This window comes from Haliotis rufescens, unplaced genomic scaffold (assembly GCF_023055435.1).
Source record: "Haliotis rufescens isolate VD_foot unplaced genomic scaffold, xgHalRufe1.0.p SCAF_5, whole genome shotgun sequence".
In the NCBI taxonomy this organism is placed as follows: domain Eukaryota; kingdom Metazoa; phylum Mollusca; class Gastropoda; order Lepetellida; family Haliotidae; genus Haliotis; species Haliotis rufescens.
The window spans coordinates 4,658,584-4,680,448 of NW_025964223.1; the positions used below are offsets into that span (position 1 = coordinate 4,658,584).

Here is a 21,865-nt window from a genome sequence, read left to right on the forward strand (position 1 = left end):
TCGGTGGTATATGTTTTTATCTATTTTCGGAATTTGTGAAGATCAATATTCGCATAACAAACAAAAGAATAAAGTGAAATTAAACTATTGAACCAATAATTTCAATAAATTTCTTATTCTATTTCTATTATTTGTTGCATATTTTAACATTGCGAATATTATATATGATGCATAGAAAATATATATTTGCCTCTTTATTGAACATAATCATTCACAAATCTTTTCAGTGAATTAGGACATGCTAGCGAATGCGCTTCAGCTGAAATGATTTATTATAAAGCATTGCTCTCAAATGAATCATCGCATTTGCACAATTAGAAAACGCTCGATTGGTTTTAAAGTAAATTGATCATTCGCAGCCTTTTCCATATAGTTGCGTGATCGCTGGTGAGATATTCGTACGAATACTCTAGAAATTAAAAATACTTTGACCTTCAACATTATGATTTTGTCAGACGTTTCCATGGCAATTAGAAAAATTCACGTACATTTACTTTCGTCGCACTTACAAGACAAACACATTGAAATCAATACAACTGTTAGATAGTTGTCGTGAAAACACTACCCACGCGCATTCTCGCGTCACTGATGAGTAAATAAAATGGCGGCTTGTTGTTGATGCGAAGCCGGGATGACTGTGTTCAAGTGAATAGTAATATTTGTAGGTAATAACAGTTTAGGAAATGTTTGGAAAAAGGTATCCGAGAAACTTTCCTACGGTTCTGTGAAGGTAGATCCCGAATGTTGTAAAGTGTAGCAGATTAAACAGAGATAATTTGAAGCCATTACCAAGATGTAAATTCTTCGAATCAATATTGATGTTATCAGCGTCTAGGACAACTTGACCATTCGTCACTAAATGACAACATATCAGATGTGATGTTTTATTGTGTGCTTTTTATTTACATATACTTTTGTTTTCTTGCGGTTTTGAACTTTTTTAACTCGTGGGTCTACCAGTCGATTTTCAACCGCCATGTTTAGATAAAACTTTAAATGCCAGTTGCACGATGAGACTAAGACCGACCAAGGCGCGTGAAACATGGACTGTGGAACATATGCTGTAATATAGAATTTCTCAGACAAAGTATATATGTGGAGATGCCAAACATGAGAACGTTACACGGAGGTAGTAGTTTAGCAACTTGACGTATTTTAAACACAGTGTGTTATTTCCACAAGCTTCATCCACACTTACGATTGTTATCATGACTGAATTGAACGAAATTAATCTAGTACAGGTTGTAATCAATATTTGATAGAGTAACTGAAATTAACTATTGGTCATGGCTTGACTGATACCATTATGAATTTGTAGCATTTTGCATGTTCAAATATATTATATATCACTGACAATGTATCTGTTGCGAACAATAATATTATCTGAATATATATTATAGTGGAGAGTCATGGTTGGGTCTGACAGTCAAGAGGAGATGTAGGGTCCTGCCTGGACTGTAAGACCTCATTATTGTTGTTAGCTACTGAATTAGATTTTTACAGGATGCACTAAATTGAAGATTGATACTGTACATATCAATATCATTTTCTGCCATAACATTGTAATTCAATATACTCTATTTTGTTATATCAAACAATAAAGTTCAATCTGTGGCTTGAGAGCCCGCATCAACTACTGATCCATTTCTTCAATTCATTATTTAGGGACCTCTCTATGTCTTTTCATCAAAGGCTTGATAGGTATGTTCTATCATTGAAGTGAATGTATATATGTACTTTGAAACAGAGCATGAGGAATGTCAACAATCGTGTATATATTCCTCAAAATGGTCACTTTCATACAATTCACCTGTGCAAAGCCATAACATTAGTTATCACTATGAGACCAGTGAAGATCCAGGTATACAATGCCCATGCTTGCCCTAACAGGTGACGAATCGGTTGGTCAGACTCGCTGACTTGGTTGATAATCTCATTGTGTCCCAATTGTGTAGATTGATGCGTATGAAGTCAATCACTGGAATGTCTGGTCCAGACTCGATTATGTACAGACCGCCGTTATGTAGCTGGAATATTGCTGAGTGCACCGCTGAACAACAAGTGAATACTTATTTTGATTTCCACACCTCTGATGTAGACTTTACTTGAGACTAGTGACATTGTATGACAGTGATGTATTTTGGTATGTTTTCAGACTGTCAAGTGTTTCCTATAGAGGCAGAAATGGCCAACACCTCAAACTCCAAAGGGTCCTTTCACCAATATGAATTTGGAGGTGGGTAGATATATGCATGATCCAGTGACACTGATTTTCAGGGTTTGACAATGTAGACAGCTGCAAGTGCAAGACACATGAAAATCTAAGAGGACTATTTGTTTTCTCCCAATAGTGCTGGTGATTGAGCATCTATTTTTAACGTATGGTAAGAAAACTGAACATGTTTGTTTTATTTTTATTTGTGACATCATTTCAAATTTTTACACTTACCGTATTCGACGTAATAAGCGCCCACAGCGATATATATGCTAATATAATGGCTAGTGATCCATGAACAATCCCAATTAGCACCCCTTCCGATTGATCAATGTACACAAGACTTATGTAATGTGTAATATACACCCTTAATTATGGGCAGTTTAATTCTGGAACATATATCTGTTGTGTATGACACATACTTTGCTTTGTATCATCTCAGGCTGTCAGCATTAACTATAAAATATACAATCTTTCACTTTTACTACTTTTTTTCTCACCAAAATTATATTCTTATAAGAGCCCCCTATTTCTAATTTTGAGAGCGCCCCATGCGCTTATTATGTCGAATACAGTATCGTATCTCACATTATGCATTTCTTCTTTTGATCCTATGTGGAAATGTGCTTGAACAAAGTTTCCAGGTTCAACATGGCCACTACTCACACAATTATTTGTAATGGTTCTAACCCTACTGTATCATTTTCCACAGGTAACTTTTCTTGGGATCACTATTTGAAGGAGAGCAATGAGGTTGCAGCCCCAAACTCTTGTTTTAAACAGGTAGGTCGTAAATTGCGAACTTGATGTTGTGACCCTGAGGAGAGTCTGGTGCCTCGCAGGTCGTCAGCATCCATTCTTGTTGTATGGGGCTGCTGGCTTAGAATTGTCCCCAGCACCATATGCTGGCTGTAAGAAGAGACTGTATCTGTTGTTCGAACTCTGGGACTTGGTTGAATGTTTGTAATTGTATTCCAGTGGCACGTTAGTCGCCTTTTACGACAAGCATTGCATCCTTTTGCGGCAAGCATGGGTAGAATAGGTCTTCAGCAACCCATGCTTGCCGCAAAAGGTGACTATGCTTGTCGTAAAAGGCGACTAACGTGATCGGGTGGTCAGGCTCGCTGACTTGGTTGATGCATGTCATCGATCCAAATTGCGTGGATCGATGCTCATGATATCAATCACTGGATTGTCTGTTCCAGACTCGATTATTTACAGACTGCCGTCATATAGCTGGAATATTGCTGAGTGCGGCGTTAAACAACAAACCAACCAACCGCAGAAATGCCAATCATTACACTTTGGCATAATAATTACGCTTTTGGGCCAAATATTACGCTATTACGCTTATCCTGCCAAAATTACTATTTTTGACATTTCTTTCACAAGTTATTTACATATACAAAATATCACAGAGAGCAAAATTATTAATACACCGATCACATGAAGTATTCTACAGGGAGCTAACTGCATGTACACCGATATTTCTTAGGAACTCAATACAGTCAATATTGTCACATGATGAATTTTATGAATGTGTGGAGCTCGGACTACGTGTATCGGCATGAATGCAGTGTTTCCAACGCCATTTTTTTTCACCTCGCCAAAATAACAGGGGGATTTTGGGCTTGCCCCACACAACAGCTTCAATTAAATGCTTTCTTAAGTGATTTGTAATCTATGATTCCCAAAGATATTCAAAATACATGTTTTTTTAAATGTGGCCCCAATGGATGCTGCTTATGAGGTTGTCCACGACGTTATTGGAAGTTCTATTTTTGAGAACTTTTTCGTGTTGATGTCCCTTTTTTATGTTTCGATTGATTTTCAATTTTTAGGTTAAGTCATATTTAATGATACAACGCAAGCAGAGTAATTTTTTCTGCTTATTTTGAGCTTTATCACCCTGTTTTTAAAATCGTGTGACTTGTGTATGCAGCTTCATTACTGGCGTCAATGAATGTGAACGCATGTTTCACGTACCTAGAGGGGCGGTTGGGGGTAGCCTAGTGGTAAGGGTGTTCGCTTGTCACGCTGAAGACCCGGGTTCGATTCACGACAAGAGTACAATGGGGGAAGCCCATTTCTGGTGTCTCTCACTGTGATATTGCTAAAAGCAGCATAAAACCATACTCGCTCACGTACATATAGGCCGAACGAAAATGTTGAATAAAAAAACAGATCATGGCATGGTACTCTTAACATTACTCGTTTTCACATGAACTTACACTTTTTACCCCACTGATTTCACCAAAGCTCCAAATAGGGTTGGCATCTCATGGCATTGGACGTTACTTGTAATATCAATCAATGGATTGTCAGACCCAAACTCGATTATTTACAAGCCGCAGTCACATTGCAGGAATATTGCTGCGTGTAAAGTTGGAATAATAAACAAAAGTAGTGGATTTTGTACATTTTACCATTAACAAAAAAAAAATGATGATTTTCATTCATTTTGATTCTGTTGTTCGTTGTTCGTATATTCATAATATCAATCACTGGATTGTCTGACCCAGACTCTATTATTTACAAGCTGCAGTCAGATAGCTTGAATATTGCTGCGTGTAAAGTTGAACAATAAACAAAACATAGTGGATTTTGTATATTTTACCATTAACAAAAACAAATGATGATTTTCATTCATTTTGATTCTGTTGTTTGTTGTTCGTATATTCATAATATCAATCACTGGATTGTCTGACCAAGACTCTATTATTTACAAGCCGCAGTCAGATAGCGAGAATATTGCTGCATGTTAAGTTGGAACAATAAACAAAACATAGTGGATTTTGTACATTTTACCATTAACCATGTTAACAAAAAGTGATAATTTTAATTCATTTTGATTCTGTTGTTCTTTGTTCGTATATTCATAATATCAATCACTGGATTGTCTGACCCAGACTCTGTTTTTCACAAGCAGCAGTCAGATAGCTGGAATATTGCTGCGTGTAAACAATAAACAAAACCTAGTGGATTTTGTACATTTTACCATTAACAAAAAGTGATAATATTCATTCATTTTGATTCTGTTGTTCGTATATTCAGTTTCAGTAGTGATCAGGAAATAACGGTATCATTTCACGTTTCAGTCTGCAGTCCCACCAGTAAATGAGTTCAAGGTGAACCACAAGCTGGAAGCTGCCGACCCTCGCAATTTGACGTCCATCTGTGTAGCAACAGTCGTGGGAATTCAGGGCCCACGTCTGAGGTTGCGACTTGACGGCAGTGACAACAAGAATGACTTCTGGCGGCTGGTAGATGCTGGTGACCTACACCCTATTGGTTACTGTGAAAAACATGGCGGTCTGCTGCAGCCCCCTCTAGGTAAAGGGAGATAAGCATGGATGAGAATAAAACTCCTTTCAATTAATGACATGTAAGAACTGGGTACATTTGCTATGCTGTTGACTGTTGTTCCTGGGCCGCATCCGTGGTCTAGTGGTAGAGCGTCCGTCCGGAGAGCGGAAGGTCCGGGGTTCGATCCCCAGCCGCGTCATACCAAAAGACGTTAAAAGATGGTACATGTTGTTACCCTGTCTGGCGCTCGGCATTAAGGGGCTAAAACAAGGACTGGTCGGCTCGGAGTCAGTATACTGTGTCTGAGTGGGATATTCATGTTAAACTGCAGCATGGTATCTCAGTGAGCTAGCACTATAAATCGGCATCAGTCCGGACTAGTACAAGCAGCCACACAAACACACACACGTACATGCACGTCGCTATATAAGTGCAATAATCCTGGACGCGACGTTAAACCCCATCACCTCACCTGTTGTCCCTGATGTGCCCATTGAGTTCCAGTCAGAATAGGGGCTTAGGGTAGGCTGGAGGTTAAAGCGTTTGCTCATCACATTAAAGGACAGGGCTAATTCCCAACTGGGGCACAATGTATGAGGCCCATTTCCGCTGTTCCCCGTCATGATATTGTGGGATATTGCTAAAAGCGGTGTTAAACCATATAAGAATCAAAATCTTAGTGACATTTTTTTGTTTTCCAGGTTTCAGAGCAAACCCCTCCTCGTGGCCTATGTTCCTGAAACGGTCGTTAAATGGTGCAGAAATAGCCCCCGATAGATGTTTCAAAAAGGTATGTGCACAGTTTTGTCTGGTTGTTTTTATTATAGGAGTATGACATGAAGACTATTTTGAGCTACTTACTTTAGCAACAAGCTCAGTGATTGGGCCATTTGGTATATATTTGTCTCTACAAACAGCCAGAGAAATTGTGCTTCTCATTGCTTACTCTAAATCGTTGTGTGAAGCAGAAGGTCCTGGTAGATAGTGCTGACTCAGCAGCTAATGAGGAACAATGATAATCTGTACTGTGAATAATGTAAGCTTCTAACCTTTCTCTATCAGCAGGACACAAAATAAATGGCATGCATTTGTTGTGTGACAAATGGAATAAAACATAGGCATTTTTACTTATCATTGCCGCCTTAAGTTTCACACAGAGATCCATATTTTGTAATCAAATCGTGCAGTATGTTAAGCTCAGAATTTGGCCTATGTTAAAATAAAGATTTGTTTGTAAGCAATGGGTTGGACATCTTCCCGAGGCAAGAGCATTAACTGACTTTACAAGTCCAGTTTCCACCCTTGCCGAACTAGCCTGGAATTCCTGGGCTCGATCGTAGCGCCACCAGTAGCTGTTACGAGTTATGTCCATTCTATGCCTCTCCCATATGTACCAATCAGATTCCACCTCTCGTATCACATGCATTTGTTTCAAACAAAATGGTGGCGCCCAGTCAAGATGATCTGATAGACCATCAAGATCTATTTTGTGATAAAACGGTTCTTACTTCGCGAAGTACATCAAATCACGTGAGCACCTTAATTAAAACATGAAACGATTTGGAAAATATCTGTTGACAACGAGTTGGCGATGCACATGCTTTGCAAATCCTGCAATCGACCAAACTCTGCAATCGACCGAACTCTGCATGACAGTTTACGAACCGGATTTCGATTTCGTTAGTCCAGCCAAAATGTAACTCCATAATCCCAGCCTAGTTCGGCAAGGATGGAAACTCTCTTGCATCGGGAAGATGCGGGTTGGAAGTCCACATGACAGAATAGAACATGATTGAGAAATGCAGTTCAGCTTAACGTATCATGTATTCATAATAAAAGCCAGGTTGTGCTGATTGAGCGCTGGTTTGAAACCATAATGTTAAGACTAGTAAACCATCTTATTGATGACATTTTTTTAATAACAGGAACCATCAATGCCAAAGACAAATGAGTTTAAGGTTGGTCAGAAGTTGGAGGCCGTGGACCGGAAAAACCCCCAGTTGATCTGCCCTGCCACTGTGGGAGCAATCAATGTGGACCAGATACACGTCACCTTTGATGGATGGAGGGGGGCCTTCGACTACTGGTGTAGATATGACTTCCGGGACATCTTCCCTGTGGGCTGGTGTGCACAGAGTGGTCACCCCTTGCAACCTCCAGGGCAGAAAGGTGAGGGCTGTGTTTTGACTGTGGCAGTTAGATCGTGAGGTAGTTTTGCTCCTGGTTATGTTTTTGTTTGTTTGTTGTTTAACGCCACACACAGCATATATTCCAGCTATATGAAGGCGGTCTGTAAATAATTGAGTCTGGACCAGACAATCCAGTAATTGACATCATGAGCATTGATCTATGCAATTAGGATATGGTGACATGCATCAACCAAGTCAGCAAGCCTGACCACCTGATCCTGTTAGTCACCTCTTACAACAAGCATAGTCGCCTTTTACAGCAAGAATGGGTTGCTGAAGACCTTCTGGGTCTCTGGCATAAGTACTCATTCATGGTTGTCATAATGTGCGTGCTCGTTGAGGTTACGCCTCCTTGCCCATATTGTTTGCAGGCTTCTGTGATATTACTATGGTGTAAAACAACACACATGCAAACATGTCTGTGGGCCTCTGTATCTGTCCATGGTACTGTGCAATCATTTGCCCACTCAGTGTATCCATGGTACTGTGCAAATATTGGCCCACTCAGTGGATCAATGGTACTGTGCAAATATTGGCCCACTCAGTGGATCCATGGTACTGTTCAAACATTGGCCCACTCAGTTGATCCATCGTACTGTGCAAACATTGGCCCACTCAGTGGATCCATGGTACTGTTCAAACATTGGCCCACTCAGTGGATCCATCGTACTGTGCAATCATTTGCCCACTCAGTGTATCCATGGTACTGTGCAAATATTGGCCCACTCAGTGGATCCATGGTACTGTTCAAACATTGGCCCACTCAGTGGATCCATCGTACTGTGCAAACATTGGCCCACTCAGTGGATCCAGGATACGGTGCAAACATTGGCCCACTCAGTGGATCCATCGTACTGTGCAAACATTGGCCCATTCAGTGGATCCATGATACGGTGCAAACATTGGCCCACTCAGTGGATCGATGGTACTGTGCGATCATTTGCCCACTCAGTGTATCCATGGTACTGTGCAAATATTGGCCCACTCAGTGGATCCATGGTACTGTGCGAACATTGGTCCACTCAGTGGATCCATAGTACTGTGCAAACATTGGCCCATTCAGTGGATCCATGATACAGTGCAAACATTGGCCCACTCAGTGGATCGATGGTACTGTGTGATCATTTGCCCACTCAGTGTATCCATGGTACTGTGCAAATATTGGCCCACTCAGTGGATCCATGGTACTGTGCGAACATTGGTCCACTCAGTGGATCCATAGTACTGTGCAAACCTTGGTGTTCCTGTGTGTTCATGGTACTGTGCAAACCTTGGTGTTCCTGTGTGTTCATGGTACTGTGCAAATCTTGGTGTTCCTGTGTGTTCATGGTACTGTGCAAACCTTGGTGTTCCTATGTGTTCATGGTACTGTGCAAACCTTGGTGTTCCTGTGTGTTCATGGTACTGTGCAAACCTTGGTGTGCCTGTGTGTTTATGGTACTGTGCAAACTCTGCATGCACTGTTTGACCAGTGGTGATAATCTTCTGTTGAATTGCAATCACCTTCTCTCTATTCCAATTCCCTGCCTGTGATTTATGTCATTCAGTTGCTTTGATGTGTCTGTATTCTCACCAGGGGTGCCCCAATACAAGATCAACAAGATGATGAAAGACTCTTCCCTCCAGCTGACAGTTCCACAGCCCCTCCCCATCACCAACTCCTCCTCCCACAGTCGCACCCCCCAGCCCAGCCCCACTAGTCCGTCAGTGTCCCCCGAGAAGCAGCAGTTGTCTCCCCGGGAGGCTGCCTCACCTGTCGTCACCGTCTCCGAGCCAGACACAAGCTCCTCACAGAGCACTGCAACAGGTGAGATGTAGGGACATTTATCACCGTCTCTGAGCCAGACACAAGTTCCTCACAGAGCACTGCAACAGGTGGGATGTAGGGACATTTATCACCGTCTCTGAGCCAGACACAAGTTCCTCACAGAGCACTGCAACAGGTGGGATGTAGGGACATTTATCACCGTCTCTGAGCCAGACACAAGTTCCTCACAGAGCACTGCAACAGGTGGGATGTAGGGACATTTATCACCGTCTCTGAGCCAGACACAAGTTCCTCACAGAGCACTGCAACAGGTGAGATGTAGGGACATTTATCACCGTCTCCGAGCCAGACACAAGCTCCTCACAGAGCACTGCAACAGGTGAGATGTAGGGACATTTATCACCATCTCCGAGCCAGACACAAGCTCCTCACAGAGCACTGCAACAGGTGAGATGTAGGGACATTTATCACCGTCTCTGAGCCAGACACAAGCTCCTCACAGGGCACTGCAACAGGTGAGATGTAGGGACATTTATCACCATCTCCGAGCCAGACACAAGCTCCTCACAGGGCACTGCAACAGGTGAGATGTAGGGACATTTATCACCGTCTCCGAGCCAGACACAAGCTCCTCACGGAGCACTGCAACAGGTGACAATCTAATCAATTAGTTACAAAATGTTGTCGGAACGATGAGGCAGAGATTCATCATAGATATGCAATTGTCTTGTCAAGAATGGCACAGTTTTAACATTTTGACACTTCTTATTTTCAGTGGTATTTTCATTGTGCAGTGAATGGAATAACTGTACAACTGAGTATTAAAAGCAGCTCGATTCACCTATCACTTAAAAGAAACAATAGTTTTGATGTGGTGTCTAGTACTCTTGCTCTTTGTATGTTTTATCAATATCAAACAGTACTTACTGATGATCTCTCAGGATCTGCCCTGTACATTAGTTTAGATTCAGTTACCTCCCTTCCTCCCACACGTAACAGGCTCCTCACAGCAAAATCGGATATGCGGAGCTATCTATGCTACGATTTGCTATACTCTATGCCACCCATCACAACTCTCCACTCTGCTGACGTGCATGGAGTTCAACTTGCAATCAAATGGCCGCTGTGTTTACTAACGAGTGATGACTGTCGTGACACTGAATACTTTTCCACAAGCTAAATTAAGCACAATATCTTGAGCTGATATATTTTAGAATAGCTATTACTTATGAACAGGTGCTTTTAATTAGGGGTGACTATTGGTCTGGAAATCACTATTGCGATAACTATTGATATTGCAAAAACTATTGCGATAAATATCAGTAGTTTTCAGTGTATCATTTTAGATGGATTTTAAAGTTGAATTAAGCCTTGGAACTGAAGTTTCCTTTGAATATGATAACCATAACAACAAATAAAAAGTAAAGTTTGAGATATGACTGATTTGTTTTTTCTCTTTCCTAATAATTTAAGATTTACCATGTGTAAATTACTCATGATCAAAAGAAAAACAAATTTGGACAGCATTGCGTGAATTTTATTGAAATTGTAAATACAATCGAAACTATCAATATTCCTAACTGAAATTGATACTATTGATCGGTAATCAAGGTTAAAGTGTTCTCTTTGTACGACATCATAGTGTAATAACAGCATCAGGAAAGGAAGTTTGTCTCTCCCACAGACTTACTTTGATCCAGACAGGTTTTAACTCTTATAAATTGTCATTTCTTTTCACAAGATCTATTTTGCAAAAAATGGATTTTTTTAATTATCAGTAAAATCACCAACTTTCCTTCTGTTCCCAGTATGTGTGTATGTGAACCCCACGTGTCGACTGGGGAACTACCTCAACCCCCGCAAGACATTACAACTACCTAGTCACTACGGCCCTGGCAGCTTGACGAGGATCCTGCGCGAGGTGGTGCAGGGTTTGATCGACTGCTCCCTGCAGGAGAGGGTCATCTACAACATGGTGAAGGAGGGCAATGGCAAGGTCGTTGTGGCAGGTACGTGATGGCGGGGTGAACTGTGGGTGGTGGCAAGGTCGTTGTGGCAGGTACGTGATGGCGGGGTGAACTGTGGGCGATGTCAAGGTCGTTGTGGCAGGTACGTGATGGCGGGGTGAACTGTGGGTGGTGGCAAGGTCGTTGTGGCAGGTACGTGATGGCGGGGTGAACTGTGGGTGGTGGCAAGGTCGTTGTGGCAGGTACGTGATGTCGGGGTGAACTGTGGGTGGTGGCAAGGTCGTTGTGGCAGGTACGTGATGGCGGGGTGAACTGTGGGTGGTGGCAAGGTCGTTGTGGCAGGTACGTGATGTCGGGATAAACTGGGGTAACAACTCAGGTTAGCGGTGAAGGAGGGCAATGGCAAGGTCGTTGTGGCAGGTACGAGATGTCGGGATAAACTGGGGTAACAACTCAGGTTAGCGGTGAAGGAGGGCAATGGCAAGGTCGTTGTGGCAGGTACGAGATGTTGGGGTGAACTGTGGGTGATGTCAAGGTCATTGTGACAGGTACGTGATGTTGGGATGAACTGGGGTGAAAAGACTCAGGTTAGCGGTGAAGGAGGGCAATAGCAAGGTCGCTGTAGCAGCGTTTTGCTGTGAACTGCTGTAGCAGAGCTTAGTTTGCCTAGAGAATCAGTGGCAGAATAGTTTCCCACCATAAATTGTATGTCACCGAGGAGTCAGAAATAGGTACCCATTACTCCATGAGATAACATAGGTTTTGTTTGTTTTTTTGTTTAACGCAGCACTCAGCAGTATTCCAGCTGTATGACGGTGGTCTGTAAATAATCAATTCTGGACCAGACAATCCAGTGATTGACATCATGAGCATCGATCCATGCTATTGGGATACGATGACATGCATCAACCCAGTCAGCGAGCCTGACCACCCGATCCCATTAGTCGCCTTTTACGGCAAGCATGGTTTGCTGAAGACCTATTCCACCCTGGTTCTTCACGGGTAAGATAACATAGGTACCCAGTATTCCGTGGGATAACATAGGTACCCAGTATTCCATGGGATAACATAGGTACCCAGTATTCCATGGGATAACATAGGTACCCAGTATTCCATGGGATAACATAGGTACCCAGTATTCCATGGGATAACATAGGTACCCAGTATTCCATGGGATAACATAGGTACCCAGTATGCCATGAGATAATATAGGTACCCAGTATGCCATGAGATAATATTGGTACCAGTATTCCATGAGATAACATATAGATGCTCCATGTGATAACATGAGTACCCCATAAGATAACATAGGAACCCAGGTTTAGGTTAGACATTATCCTGCATATTATTTTTAAAACTATTAGAGATGTATTAATACGATTGAAATAAATGTACTCGCCCAGTAGTGAAATGTTTCTTCACTTCTTTCCTTCTGCACATGCAGCCACTTGTCAGTACGAGGGGACGAGTGGATTTTTCAAGCCCCGGGTAGCCAAGTGCCTTAATCATTCACTCATCATGCCGAAGTCCTGTGTTTTATTTCCCACATGGGTTCAATATGTGATGCCCAACTCAAGTGTCTCCCATACTCACTCTCACTCATTAATGTGGAGGTGACGCAACATAAGATAACTCAAGGTTCAGAGTAGTGTTGAAGTAACTGTCGCTGTGTTTGCAGCTAACTACGGGTCCCGGACGCTGACGAAGCAGGTGATATCGGTGGAGCTGACGCAATATAATATAACTCGGTTCAAAATAGTGTTGAAGTAACTGTCGCTGTGTTTGCAGCTAACTACAGGTCTCGCACACTGACGAAGTGGGTGATATCGGTGGAGAAGGTGTCCAACATAATATAACTCGGTTCAAAGTAGTGTTAAAGCCAACTCACTCGACTGTTTGCAGCTAACCATGGGTCCCGGACGCTGACGAAGCGGGTGATATCGGTGGAGAAGGTGTCCAGCTTCTGGAGTTTCCTGGAGCGCCTGCTGGAGGACATGGGGTGCTGTGAGAGCTTCCTGTCAAGTCAGCCGCTCGACGGAGGCTGTCCCAAATGCTCCAAGAGCAAGATGACAGGTAGGCAATACTCAAGCTCGCACCTGAGGCCATGAATCCTTGAATGGCCCTGATATGATCCCTAGTGTGTCAGCCTCATACCCTTGTGTGTGTTTCACCACAGTGCTATGCATCTAAGGCCTGCATATGAGACATTTTTATCAATTTCCTCCCACATTAAGCTGACACCCTGGTATATAACAGAATTTCTTTTAAACTGTTTAAAACTGCTTCCTTCTAGATTATGTCTTGTTTTCAACACCATGAACACTGTTCAATGTTCAGTCATAGATTAAAAATGTCAGTCAGCATTAGAAACTGGCATTAGTCCTATAGTCCTTGCAAACTGCCCAATAGTTAAGGTATCATAAGGACTAGTAGATATTTGCCATTTTAAAGGTTTTTGCTATGTGTTATTATAAGGACTTTTGGACTAAAACTGTTAGTTTCTAACGTTGTCAGTGCAGCCTCTTGAACAAGGGGAGACATGAGTTAATCCAGTGTGCCTTCAAACTGCATTTTCAGCTCCAGGGGAGGGCACAGACTTTTACACTGAATATGTGTTGTGAAACAAATACAAGTGCCACAGTCAAAATTATAGAAAGTTGTTTATTACTTTATATATTTTACTGATGTAATGATTCACAGATAATGAAAAGTGTGACAAATGTGGCAGGAATATGCAAATAGATACTCTGAATCTTCCATCACTTTGTCGAGTCCATGTTTCTTTGTAGTAACAGGGTTACCTCCCTTCGTACATGGACCTGCCGCATATGTCCGCAGATAAGCCGAATTTTGAGGACCAGAAAAAATATTCTCATCTTTAGGTTGAAACAAAAACGCCATGCTTATGATGTTGCATTCAAACATCGAGCCGTCGCTCTAAATGAGACATTTTCTCATGGGTTCATAATTCTACAAACACTGATTCACAAAATGATGCTTCGTTGTTGATGGCAACTCGCTCACATAATTGTATGTTTTTCCCTGAGCAGCTTTCTTTTGTTGTCCTCTGTCATAACAAAGTTGACAGGGATACTGAAATTGGTTCCATCCATCCTTCCATGGGTTCGTCCATGTCTCCATCCATCCTTCCATGGGCTCGTCCATGTCTCCATTTGTCCTGAAATCATATTCGGAGCAGAACTCAGAAACAATAAAGGCTATGTTATGAAACTTGTTGCATACATTCACTATGAACTGTAATTGTGACTTTTTTTATTATGGTTTCTCAATAATTTGATTTTAGCTCTGTCCATGGATGCAAATTTGAACTTCATCCCTGAAATTGAATGGAGGTAGTGGATGTTGTTTCCGAGAAATTCGAAATTATTAAGTTTACATTCAGCATATTTCTACTTTTTTCCTACTGCAAGGGGATATGGATGGTAATCATGATTATGTGTTCTTGTTACTGTTGTAGGTGATCCAGACCACTTTGAATTTCCTAACCCAAAAGGCCCCCGAAGGAGATGGTCCACAGAGTCAGGTGATAGCACCAAAGGTTCCAAACCGCCAAAGTTGGCCAGGCGGTCATTCTCAACATACGAAGCTGAGGGTATGTACTCTGTTAGTTAGAGTCATGTATAAAGTCAACTTGGTTCATATTCGAGAGCAAGCTCACTCGCACTCAGTCGCACTCAGTCGCACTCAGTCGCACTCAGTCGCACTCACTCTCACTCACTCACTCACTCACTCACTCACTCACTCACTCACTCACTCACTCACTCGGGGTGGTCGGGTAGCCTAATGGTTAAAGCCTTCGCTCGTCACGCCCAAGACCCGGGTTCAACTCCCGACATGGGTACAATGTGTGAAGCCCATTTCTGGTGCCCCCCAGCCGTGAAATTGCTGGAATGTTGCTACACTCACTCACTCACTCACTCACTCACTCACTCACTCACTCACTCACTCACTCACTCACTCACTCACTCACTCACTCACTCACTCACTCACTCACACACACACACACACACACACACACACACACACACACACTCACTCACTCACTCACTCAGTGATGAGATAAAGATTGCCAGAGATGAGATAAAGATTGCCATGCATTCTCTTCATTTTAAATCCAGTAGATAATTCTGGTGTGTTGTTTTACAGCCAGTTCCACTACTGGGGACATGCAGCCTCCTGTACGTCCAAGTCGGCCCTCGGGTGACCCGTCCGAGTGGTCAATAGAGGAGGTCATTGGCTACATCAGTGATACAGACTCGGGGCTGGGGCAGCATGCAGACCTCTTTAGGAAACATGTAAGTTGATATGGAATCATTCCCTGCAACACAGGGTATTCAGAGTGGGTATAGGTCCTTGTGTGTGTCTACCTGGTATTCTGGGTCAGAACATGTCCCTGTGTCCTGTGACCATAGCAACATCTATAGAGCTGTCCAAAGTACTTGTACAAGGTAATTCCATTATGAGTGATATCAAATGACAGTTGAAAGAATGAATGCAATATATTGTGATACCTATTGCAATACTTGAATCATTACTTTGTTTGTTTGTTGTTTAACGCCGCTTTCAGCAATATTACAGCTATATGACGGCGGTCTGTAAATAAGCAAGTGTGGACCAGACCATCCAGTGATTGACATCATGAGCATCAATCCACGCAATTGGGATCGATGATATGCATCAACCAAGTAGGCGAGCCTGACCACCTGATCCCGTTAGTCGGCTCTTACGACAAGCATTGTCGCCTTTTACGGCAAGCATGGGTTGAACTGAAATAGATAGCAGCATGAAAGTCAGGTCCATACCCATCACTGGTACTGCATGGCTGGAGTAGGTATGGGTGTTGCAACAGACAATCAAGACATTTGTAATATGATCCTGCTGTCCTCTCCGGTGATGAAGTCAGCTGCGTAGAAAGGGTAAAACAATATTTGCTTGTGAACTCACGAGGGTAAACAGGCACCTGTGATTGTGGGTTTTAATCCCAGATTTGCCCTGATTGATTCTAGGTTTGTCAGCACCATAGCAGTAATCATGAGGCTCACCCACGTGTTTAACATCTTAAGATGTGCGTCTACCGCCTCCGTGGTCTAGTGGTAGAGCGTCCGCCCAGAGAGCAGAAGGTCCGGGGTTCGATCCCCGGCCACGTCATATCAAAAGACGTTAAAAGATGGTACATGTTGTTACCCTGTCTGGCGCTCGGCATTAAGGGGCTAAAACAAGGACTGGTCGGCTCGGAGTCAGTATACTGTGTCTGAGTGGGGTATTCATGTTAAACTGCAGCATGGTATCTCAGTGAGCTAGCACTATGAATCGGCATCAGTCAGGACTAGTACAAGCAGCCACACAAAAACACACACATGCACGTCGCTATATAAGTGCAATAATCTTGGACGCGACGTTAAACCCCATTTCACCTCACCTTAGATGTGCATCACTCATGGCTTTCCTCCTACATCAATCTGTACAATAATGTAACTGAAATGCTGTTCAAAGCAGTGTTAAACCAAGCTTACTTACTCTCTACTATTGATGCTGTTGTTTTCCGTTGCAGGAAATCGACGGGAAGGCGTTTCTCCTTCTCAACAGTGATATGATGATGAAGTACATGGGATTGAAACTCGGCCCTGTTCTCAAACTGTGTAACATAGTGGAGAAGTTAAAAACACGGAAATATATCTGACATTCACCAGGATGAGACTCATTGTGTTGGGAGGATCTTCACACGGGGTAGGGGGGTGGGGGACCCAGGCCTGGACTTCATGAAGGCTGCCATTCACCAGCCTGAGACTCATTGTGTTGGGGAGGATCTCCACACGGGGTAGGGGGGTGGGGGACCCAGGCCTGGACTTCATGAAGGCTGCCATTCACCAGCCTGAGACTCATTGTGTTGGGGAGGATCTTCACATGGGGTAGGGGGGTGGGGGACCCAGGCCTGGACGTCATGAGGGCTGCCATTCACCAGGGTGAGACTCATTGTGTTGGGGAGGATCTTCACATGGGGTAGGGGGGTGGGGGACCCAGGCCTGGACGACATGAGAGGTGACAGATTGCATGGAAGTGGTGCTCACACCCCAGGCAGCAGCAACACCGGCAACAGTCAGCCACTACACTGCTGCCACTACAATGTACAGACCGTCATGTTGAAATCTAAGAAGATCTCGTGTTTTGAGGTTTTACTAAGGAAATGTGTTGTTTCAGGGAAAGTTAGACGAAAGTGGTTATTTTTAACAAAGTATAAGGGTTGAAAATATATTCTGTTTCCAAACACAACGTCACAATACAAGTGTTGGTGTTTAAGAGTTCTGTCCATACTGTTCAGGTCGCCGCAAATAGCTGGAAAATTGCTGATGCGGCGTAAAACAACATTCATTCATTCATTCATTCATTCATTCATACATACTGTTAAGGCTAAAAGCTTAATCATCAAAACATACAAAGGTTGATCATCGCTGTGAATTGATTTTTTTATATATGAATATTTTGTTTCTCATTCTGCAATCAACAGTTTATGACATGGATGAATAATGGATCACCATTGCAAAGGCAATTTCATTTAACATGTTTTGTTAATAACAATTTAACATTTCAAATGATAGCGAATGCACTTTAATCTGTGAATTTCTGGAAAATGCACAGCATATTTATGTAGATTAATTGCTGCTATAACTGCATTATTCCTGATAAAGCAACATTTATTCTTACTCAGTGAAGTTAATAAGCAATGTCTGGGGACAGAGTGATGAATAGATCTTAAAACACAATGAGTTAGCAAAGGATCCCGTTATGTTGAAGTTGTATGCAGCGTGTCAAGTGGGTTCCTATAAGTCAGATGCTGACATTGATGAACACAGGGAAGTGCAAGTCAAAAGATTTTCATTTCATTATAACACTGCAAGACTATTTATTTGTACTGTGGTATTGTTGACCCACCTGATGTGTTTGTACTCTCCTAACAGTGTCTGTAAGCTTTAATTCATTTTTTATATTAATATTTTTTATTTGTGTTTATGTTTTGGTCCAGTTTGTATGGCTTCTTGTATTGCACATTCATCAATGAAAGTAACAGTATGTTGATTCCTTTGTGTTAGAAGACATACATCAAAAATGGAATATTCAAGGATGAGAATCTTCTCGATCTGCAAATTTCCTCAAATTTTAGTAAACACATGTTTGTTAAATTCGGATGAACCCCCTATAAACACCTCTTATTATGGACCAGGCTCCATTGAAAAGACATTTCAGCTGAAAAGGAAAATATCCATTCTCATCCGTGAATATTAGAAACTGCCCTGTGGAGGCGTCGGCAGACCAGTAGACAGAAAGGTATGGTATCGGGGTATGAAGCCAGATAATTCCCATCAGATAATTTGAACGTTGTTGATGGGGTGTTCAGCAGACCTGTAGACAGAAAGGTATGGTATCGGGGTATGAAGCCAGATAATTCCCATCAGATAATTTGAACGTTGTTGATGGGTGTTCAGCAATGGCCACTCACTTGTCTGACGGATGCAGGCAGGTTTTAATGGTTAACTTAATAATGTGAACGTGTGGTCTAGGTGTTGGGCAGACACGCCTGTATGAGTGAAGGCAGTAGCATCTGTTCAGTCAGTTGCAATTACCATCTCTCTGTTTCTGTATGTTGAAGTTTGGTTTGAAGATGGTGGTCACTCCCATACTTTAACGTAGGCTTGTGACGATCGTAGCAAGAGGATCGTTTTGTGGATCATTGCTATTGCTCACCTAAATTGACAGCAGTGTTGCTGATCCTGAGTTTGAATCCCAGTGTTGCCCTGATTACCAACTTTGGTCTATGAATACCAAGCCTGTGCTTTCAGTTTTCACCAAAGTTGTAGATAATGTGTCCGAACTACGGCACTTCGGGCTTTCCTCCCACAGTATCATGATATGACGCAGGTGAAATATTGAACCACATGTCAAAGTTGTCATCCCAGATTAACCATTGCAAGTATTAATATGGCCTTGTTTTGACAATCTTATTTTTAGTACTAACTCCTTTAGATGGTAGTATAATGTCAAATACGGCCTCAATAAATTAATTAATATATTTTCATCCCAATTTCCACAAAATTAATTTTAGATGGGAGGCATTTTACTTTGTATGTTTTATCTTAATAACAAACACTTGAAGGCATCTGTGTGTGTTGACTGTCGACGGGTGTGATTCACACAAAGCAGGGCTGTTTTGTTGGACAAGAAAAGTCTCATCAACAAGAAAGAATGTATAGCATTTTTCTTTGCCTGTAGGTATTTCGGGACAATAAGACAATAAGAGGGTTGTTTTTGACCGGAAGGGATGAAATTCTAATATTTAATTTATAATGGCCTGACCTATATTCTGTGCAAATGTGACTGTTGTACATGTAAGTGCAATACTGTCGTGCTATGTCTAGAATCACTGCCCTGATGTCATGGTGCACTGTTATCTAGTATTAAACTGTTGCTAAGAAGTCATGTGAATCTCATTTGATAACTTATAACATTGTCCTGTCTTAGAGGAGAAATGTAGCCAGGTGGTAGCTGATGTTAATATTATAAAAAATGCTTAATTTGATTTTATTCTTAATGTGATCTGATAAAATCCAGACCAGATTCCTGATTGAGAAAATTTTTAACATTTTGCAATCTGTTATTCAGTTCTTGCAAGGTGACATATACTGAAATAAATTAATAAGGGAACAGATAGAGAGTGAGTGAGTTAAAATTTAACATTGTATCAGCAATATCACAGCCATATGTATTGCTCAAACATGTTGAGGAGAGGGTAGTCTAGTGGTTAAAGCGCTCACTCGTCACGCTGAAGGCCCAGGTTCGATTCCCCACATGGGTATAATGTGTTAAATATTGCTAAAAACAGCATCATATCCAAATCACTCACTCACTCACTCACCCACTATTATTAGCCACCTTACAAGGGTTGACTGTTTTGACATGACTGTGAACCTATATTTACTATAAGTCTACAAGTTCCCTTCTTGAGGCCCATTAGTATATGACCACATTAAACTCTGAGGTTTATATTTCAGAGATACAGAATCAATTATATATCCCTTATCAAGACCTTAAGCAATGTAGATACATTGAAAGATCTGAATATGAATATTGGGTCTGTTTTGTGAGGAATATGGTAGCAATTCCACACGTCTTCATTTCTGTGTGCAGAAATGAACTTTATGTCTGCCAGTATAAAGAACATTGTTGGTCTCTGGTAACCGTTTACATTGGATCAGGAATTGTAACGCCTTCTATGGTGAGACTTACACATTAATGATATTCATTCTTTTACCTCATATTTATTGCTGCACTGATTTGGATGTGTCTGAATGCAAGGATTAATTTATTACCTATTTTGACACTTGTTTACACATGTAAATTTTGTGCGAGTTGTAAAGTTTGCTATGCAAGTTTCCATTTTACAGCTTACTGCTTTGTATGCTTATATTTTTCTATCAGGTTCCCTGTATTGAGCTTTTCCTGCCGACTGTTTTGTTTTCCTTGTACTTGTAATATGCTGTTTGATGGGCTATTCTAGGCACACTGGTTGTAGGTTTACACTCGTAACAGGAAACTTAATAATGAAAATAACTATTAATTCAAGAAAATTAAATTCTTGAGCGCTTGAAAGAAGACATTGCAAATAATGGACAGTGGTCGTATTTAAGGGACGATGTGAGAAAGTAAATTATTTTCATCATTTTTTCGGGGGCACGGGTGGCCCAGTCGTCTAAGGCACCGCGATTCGCTGTGCAGATTTGCGTCCCTTGGGCACGCCAGAAACCTATGGTTGTGGGTTTGAATCCCGGTTCGCCTTGATTGTGTTTCTAGGTTTGTCAGCACCGGACCGGTGCTCGTGGGTTTCACCGAAGTGGTAAACGTCTCAGACCTTCATCACTTCGGGCTTGCTTCCCACATTAAGCTGACACGCTGCGATATGACTGGAATACTGTTAAAAGTGGCGCTAAACTCAACTCACTCACTCATCATTTTTATCTTGACTTTGACTCCGTAATTTAAGAGAGTTATGATTGTACACATTTTTTTAACTTATTCTGTCTCACACGATGCATATCTCCTTCTTCTTTTGATCTTGGTGTGGAAACATCTTAGAACAAAGTTTCCAGCTTGTGTGTGAGTTAGGATAAGTTTATTAATATAAAATTTATTGGAACTTTTTCAATTTTATAAAAAAAATTAAATATATGATCATAAAAGTTGATTTTTGTAATAGGCTATATATTAATTCTCAGATTTTCAGCACTAATGTAGTGTTGTCGAGTATGTATGGTTTATCATAACTGCTAAATTGTCCATGATGTATTATATGACGTACATATATGCTTCATTATTCTGATAACCATGTTTTAAAAATCACCATCTGTCA

The 21,865-nt window shown here is 41.6% G+C and overlaps 1 protein-coding gene across 2 annotated transcripts; it reads left to right on the forward strand.

The window, feature by feature from the left end:
* The first annotated feature begins 584 nt into the window (after nt 1-584).
* Nucleotides 585-21,292, forward strand: LOC124133570 (sex comb on midleg-like protein 2). Of its 2 annotated transcripts, none has more exons than XM_046498011.2 (12): nt 585-661; nt 2,156-2,236; nt 2,928-2,998; nt 5,314-5,548; nt 6,223-6,311; nt 7,447-7,690; nt 9,287-9,517; nt 11,287-11,487; nt 13,348-13,518; nt 14,924-15,058; nt 15,613-15,761; nt 17,018-21,292. In XM_046498011.2, exons 1-12 carry the CDS (start codon nt 619-621, stop codon nt 17,144-17,146), a joined length of 1,779 nt encoding a protein of 592 aa, XP_046353967.1. In that variant the 5' UTR covers nt 585-618; the 3' UTR covers nt 17,147-21,292. The 2 variants fall into 2 exon arrangements, with proteins under 2 accessions (XP_046353967.1, XP_046353969.1); XM_046498013.2 differs by having other exon boundaries at nt 598-665.
* Nucleotides 21,293-21,865: the final 573 nt, after the last annotated feature.